The 6,000-nt window shown below is 42.3% G+C and overlaps 1 protein-coding gene across 1 annotated transcript in view; it reads left to right on the top strand.

Moving 5' to 3' along the window:
- Positions 1-2,800, top strand: part of LOC115783400 (voltage-gated potassium channel subunit beta-2-like) — a 123,487-nt gene extending 120,687 nt beyond the window's left edge. Inside the window, exon 15 of the mRNA XM_030734208.1 lies at positions 2,286-2,800. Within this exon, the coding sequence (XP_030590068.1) occupies positions 2,286-2,375 (90 nt within the window). The 3' untranslated portion in view covers positions 2,376-2,800. The remainder of the gene's footprint in view (positions 1-2,285) is intronic.
- Positions 2,801-6,000: the final 3,200 nt, after the last annotated feature.

The following is a 6,000-nucleotide window of genomic DNA, read 5'->3' on the forward strand; positions in this document are numbered from 1 at the left end:
GAACAACAGTAGAAAACTGAACTATAAAGATGTGGATGTGAGACACCATGGAGAATCACCCATGCTGGAAGATGGCTCCAAGTCTTACAGTTATGACCTTAACAGTCCTCTGGCATTCTTCTGGCGTTCTTGTCAGCTAGTGGACTGGAGACAGGGGAAATTTTCAAAAAAGGTCCATAGAAGTGTGTGGTGAAGGGGTGATTGTCCACAAAAGCCCTCTTTTTTTTTTAACCATGTGTTATTCTCTTTTTAGCCTGGCCAAATCTCTTTCCCGTTAATGAAAGCCCTCGGACCGATGAAGTATGCTTTCTGCCCATCTTTGCATGCTTTTTCCACAGCAGGCCACAACGCCGCTCTGGCTTCCTTCTCACTTTTTGTTAGATCGTCACCAAAACGAAGCTTCTTCTCTCTCAGGAAGATGTTGTTCTTTGCTCTCTTCCAGATGGTGTCTCTCACAGAGCGAAGAGCAAAGAGGATGATGATGGCACGTGGTTTTGTATTTGTGTTCTCTTGCCTGTCCAGCCTGTGTGCAACATCAATCCCCTCCACTGCCTTCTCTCTGAGCTCAGGGGCAGTTTTCTGGCAGATTCGGGATACTTTATGCTTCACATCCTCATTCTCTTGTTCATCCACACCATACAGACGCAGACACCATCTTCTTTTGTATCGTTCTGCTTCAGTAAGTCTATCAGTCAGCGCATTGATATCATTTTGTTGCTTTTCTATTTTTTCTAGTAACTTTTTTTCTTTTTTAATGTCATTCATTTCTTCATGGACAAATTCAAGAGATTTTTTGAGTTCCTCAATGGTGTTGGTGTTGTCTTTTATCATGCTTTCTAGCTGGTCTGCTCTTTGGTTTACACTGATCCTGAGAGCACTTATTATATTTGTCTGTAGCTCATGAAGAGAAGGCTCACCGGTGTTGCTCTTTTTAGCCGCGGGGCTGTTCAGTGGAGAGTCAGGTAAAGTTTGCAGGACCACCTCTTCACCCTCTTCCATATTGTCACAGCAAAGCTCGTTGGTGCTCACCTCGGAGTACGAGTGCTCTTTCACGAGGAGTTTGCTGTTTGGCGTGTTCGGTGCTTTCTCCTTCCTCTTTCCGCTGCTGGCGTTAAAGCGCTCCATCTTGGTGCTTTGATCTTTCCCTTTCTGCTGGAAGGAAGCAAGAGTTACTCTTTTATCTTTAAAGTTGAGTCAAATTTGCTGAACCGTTGCACAGGTTTCAACCGCTTATACACATATTTTAGAGTCTGTCTTCAAGGTTAGAGTAGCATTGAAAACATAGTTTGGAGCTGAGTTTTCGGGAGACAACGAACCAAGCGTGTTACACAGACGCCATCTTGACCCCGATCTCGCAAAACGGCCTCTCTTGTTTTTTTCCCTCCCATGTTTTTTTTTCCCATGTCCCTTACAGGGTTCCGTATGGAACAGTACTTGGGCTGAGAGTAATGACTTTTCACAAGTTCACGAGTACAGAAGTCCACACAAGATCGCATATTGAGAAACGGCCGGGGTGTCATCCTGTTTGCTCGGTGCATGCGCCGAGTTTTCAGTGTCGTCAGACCCATCACTAGAAATTGGAAATAAATTGGGGAGAGAGTTGTGGTGTGAATGTGATTGTTAGGTTTTTAAATTACTTGGTTTGTAACTGTGCTCACTAGGGACATTTTATTTATTTATTTTTATTTAGAAATAACAGCTTTAGAAAATACCCTTTCAGAGAACACAGATGAAGCTGGGTGGGGTAATAATTTATTACAATGTGCACACATTGTTAGGAGAGATCAGCTCAAAATGTTCCCAGACAGGGAAAATCTCCTGTTTCTGGCTGGTTCCATCACCAATAAAGAAGCATCTCAAATAGACAGCAAACCAACTCACAACAGTCCCCAATACCACAAAATGTGAGGGGGGGATCCGTTGCGTTTCACTGCCCCTATATTTGGAATCGCACACCGGACCTGCGAATCGTTTCCTGAATCAGTCACATGGTATGGCCGGCTTGTGAAGCTTCAAACATCACCGACACAAGCCTCGATATGGACTTCACAAAAAAAGTTCCTTAACGCCAACAGACTTAACTGACTAAGAGTCAGTTAATGGACTGCCTATAGAATCATTCAAAGTTTTTATGAGCAAAAACAGTCCAAACCAAAAGGACAAACATGCCATGCACAGATGTTCTGAAGTTGATGTTTCCCTCTAGTGTAAAAGCCTCTCTGAAGTGACAGTAAAAAGTATTAAAGATTTAGAAATCACAGTAATGCTTTGTGTTTGTTTTACAGGTTCTTCCAAAGCTGTCCCTCTCCATTGTGTCTGAGGTGGATTGCATCTTAGGAAACAAGCCCTGTAATAAGAAGGACATAAGATCTTAGAGGTGTCTGGCATAAACTGTCAAGTTATACCTGCCTCTTGTAAAAGCTGGCTATTAATGAAAGTTCACCACACACATGGGCAACTGAATACAAAGTAGTAAATAAAAAATTTCCAAAAGACATAACCATAGAAAATGTTTTGCCATCTTCAATATTTGCACTTTATGCCACTTAATAAAATGAATTTCAGTAGTATGTAATGCTTATTGAAACAGCTCCACTCCCTTGAGCAAAGCCACTACTACGCTAAAATAAATTAATAAATAAAATTTAAATATTAATGTCCAACTTAATTCATACTAAATGAATCTTATCTCAGCATGTCAAATGTTTAACTTGCATAGTCGTTGCGTTGTATTTATGTGAAAAACACATTCCCTGAAAACTGAGCACAAAAATTATGGGGCAAGGCATTTTCAGTGTAATAACAGCATGTACTGTTTAATAAAACCTTTACACCTTTTCCTGCTTTCAGTGTGTTTATTGTAATTATAATATAATTTGATGATGGCTAGAATGTGAACTGAATGCAGAGGGTTTTTTTTGTGTGTTTTCTTTAGAAATAAGTGTATTAGCCTGTTTAGTTAACATAACCTGCTAGGGTCTAGGGAATTATTGGCCTTTTTTGATCGTTTTTTTTATTTTACCTTTATATTTCATCTGTGTAAATTTCAGGACTCATCATCAGTAATTGACCTCAGAAGGGGGTGTTGACTTTTTAAAAATTAGACCCTCTGTAGATCCTGATATAGGCCCACTGAGGATGTCCTGTAGTTAACTGTGTTTTAGAACACATTGATCTATAGCATGTGTATGTTCTTTAATTAGGGTGGCAAGGCAAGGGACAGCTGATGGGGCCCAACCCAGCCGTACCACCACCTCATGGGCAAGGTTGGTCCAATCAGCATTCCATCAATTCAATTTCATTCATCCAATTCCGTAATTCTTCAGTTAAAGAATAAAAATCACTAATTCCTTCCAGTTTTTTCATCCCAAACCCTGAATCTTCTAATTAAAGTGTTAGGGAATAATGTGGAACAATGCACGGGCCATTCGGGGTTGGGTAGTCATGCCGGGATTCAAAAAAATTACCCAACTTGAGTTTACATGGGGGCATAAAGCATGCTGCCTTGAGACCTTCTTGACATTTTCTCTTAGCCTTCTTTTGGCTTGGGCTCAAGGCTCTTTGGTTTTGTCTGACCCTCTCTGGTCTTTTTTTTTCCCACCTTATGTGCTTTATTGTGTCCCTCTTTGGATTCTTCTGTTTGTTTTTTCCATTTATGCTCCCAATTTTCTATATTTTAGTTTTTTCTGTTGTGTTTTTCAATTTTTTTCCTTTTCTTTCTGCTTGTGTTTTTGTTTACTTCCTTTTGCTTTGCCCTTTTTCCCTTCTCTCTTTGAACTGTTTGTGTTCCGTGATCCTTTCTTTTTACTGAAAACTTTTCAAATATTAGGGCTTCTTTAAGTTAGTTAGAGCTCATGTCCCAGCAACCTTGTCTCTTCCTGCTGGGTCCCACTAACCAACAGACTCAAAGGTATTGTGGCCCCTCTGTTGCAAGGGTAAAACCACTTGCATTATGTGCTCTCACCCCTGGGCCGGGCAGTGGTTTGGGTCCTCCTCCAACATACAAGGCACTGGCTGGTTAGGAGTAGGGAAAAGATCTGGGTCCTGGCTGCTGCCAGGTCCCAGGTCCATCGCAGGAAGTGGAGATGTTCCCCACAATGGCGGAGGTACAAAAAATTTTCCAAATGGGCTGCAACAACAGGCCTCTGTGCCTCTTGAGCTCATTGCATAATGTTTCGGCCTATGTTGGCCTTCCTCAGGCATGAGCTCAGGGCTTTCTGTTTTCCTTTTGTCTTCTGTTTTGGTTTCTTTGTTCTGTTTATCCCACTTTTTAGGGTTAGGGTTAGGTATTAGGATATATGACTTGACCTTCCCTAACTCGGTCGGTTTTCCTGGTGTTGGTTCGGAGTGGTTAGGGTTGGAAAAAATAACCTATGACCTCCCACAGACACTTGTTCACAGAACTGGTGTTGGTTCAAAAAATAGGAGGCCACAGTTAAAGCACGGGCCAGTGCCTGTAGTACCCGGTCCCCCCACTGTTTGATACCTCCACCAAAAAAACACCAACTAAGACTGATTTTTATTTTGGATTTAAATTATAGGGTTGAGGTGGTTAAGATTCAAATTAATAAGTAAGGGCAAATTAATTTACTGTTTAAATCTATAAAATGTGGACACATTTCCCCTCATCCACATGGAGAATCTCTTCAGGGATCAGAAGTGGGATGCCTCAACCACAACCGTGCCACAATAGGTGTATCCTGTGCCCTAATCACCCTCCAAACTAGCTCCAAAACTGGAGAAGAAGGAGGGGGAAGGGGCATGAGAAACCGTTGGGGTTCTGCTGGGTATCTATTAAAAATTAAGCCAAGATTGGGGATTGCATCTACTTAAGGACAGGGCTAAATCTCCATTAAGAGCTACACTAAGGTTAAGGTTAGGGCTATATGAACGTGGGTGGGTGTCAAACTAGGTTTAAGGATAAATCTGTAAAATGTGGACATCCACTGTTACGGCCCTGGCCGAAATGTTAGTCGTGTGTGTAACTGTTTGTGTACATGTCTATGTTTCGAGTGTCTGTTTCCGCAGGAGTTTGGTGTTCTTGGTGGCCCCGCCTCCTTCGCTGGCGATTGGACATCCTGGGGGATTGGCACCCCATCTGGCAGCTGGCGATTGGCTCCGGGTACCAGCTGATGGCCAGCTGACAGCTCAAAGGCTCTGTGCAGCTGGCGCCCAGGGGGGCGGCCTGAGCTGAGCAGATGGTGTCAGACCTCGCCTCATCCACCTGTTCAGTACAGAGTGTTGTGTTCTTTCTCGTGTGTGTGAAACAGAAGGGGTGAGCTGCCTTTTTCTTTTGGGATCTTTTCTCCTGTTTTTTGGTTAGGGATAGTGAATGTCAGTTGTTTGTTTTGTTTGGGTAGGGTTTAGTTAGATTTCTCTCCTCTGGGTTAGCTGTTTTGTTTGTTGTTTTGGCCTTGGTCCACCCCAGAGTTTATGTTCTCGCACATTCAATAAACTGTCAAATCGTTATATCTGACCTGCTTGTAGTGTGTGGTGCTTTTGGGGCTGAGGCAAGGGGGCTGCCTGTCCAACTTTTGGTGTTGCGCTCTAACCCCTAGACCGGGGTGTAACATCAAGTGGGTGCTGGTCAGTTTGTTTTGTTTTCTCTTTCATGTGTTGGTGTGTTGATGCTTTTTGCTTGGCGGTTTTTTCTTTTGGTGGGGGCGGTGGTTGGGTATTAGTGTTGGTTGTCGGTTGGTGCGATGTCGTTTGATATAGATAGCTTTGCGCAACGGCCGACTGTTAGGGATTATTTTTTACTCAGTGAATAAAGGACAAATGTTTAAAGGTAAACTCCAGTAAATTAATTAATAAACAGTGGATCAACCAAATAATAAACAATTAAATAATACATTAGACAGAAAGCAACAGATCAGAAAGTTCTAGACTAACTTCTCTCTTTCAGAGCATCTTATCTTGAGGACTGGCCACCGAACGTACAATTAGAACATCACCCATGTCACCATGTTCTGTCATTAATCTGGACAAGATTTCTCTGTA

Source organism: Archocentrus centrarchus, chromosome 7 (genome assembly GCF_007364275.1).
Source record: "Archocentrus centrarchus isolate MPI-CPG fArcCen1 chromosome 7, fArcCen1, whole genome shotgun sequence".
NCBI lineage: Eukaryota > Metazoa > Chordata > Actinopteri > Cichliformes > Cichlidae > Archocentrus > Archocentrus centrarchus.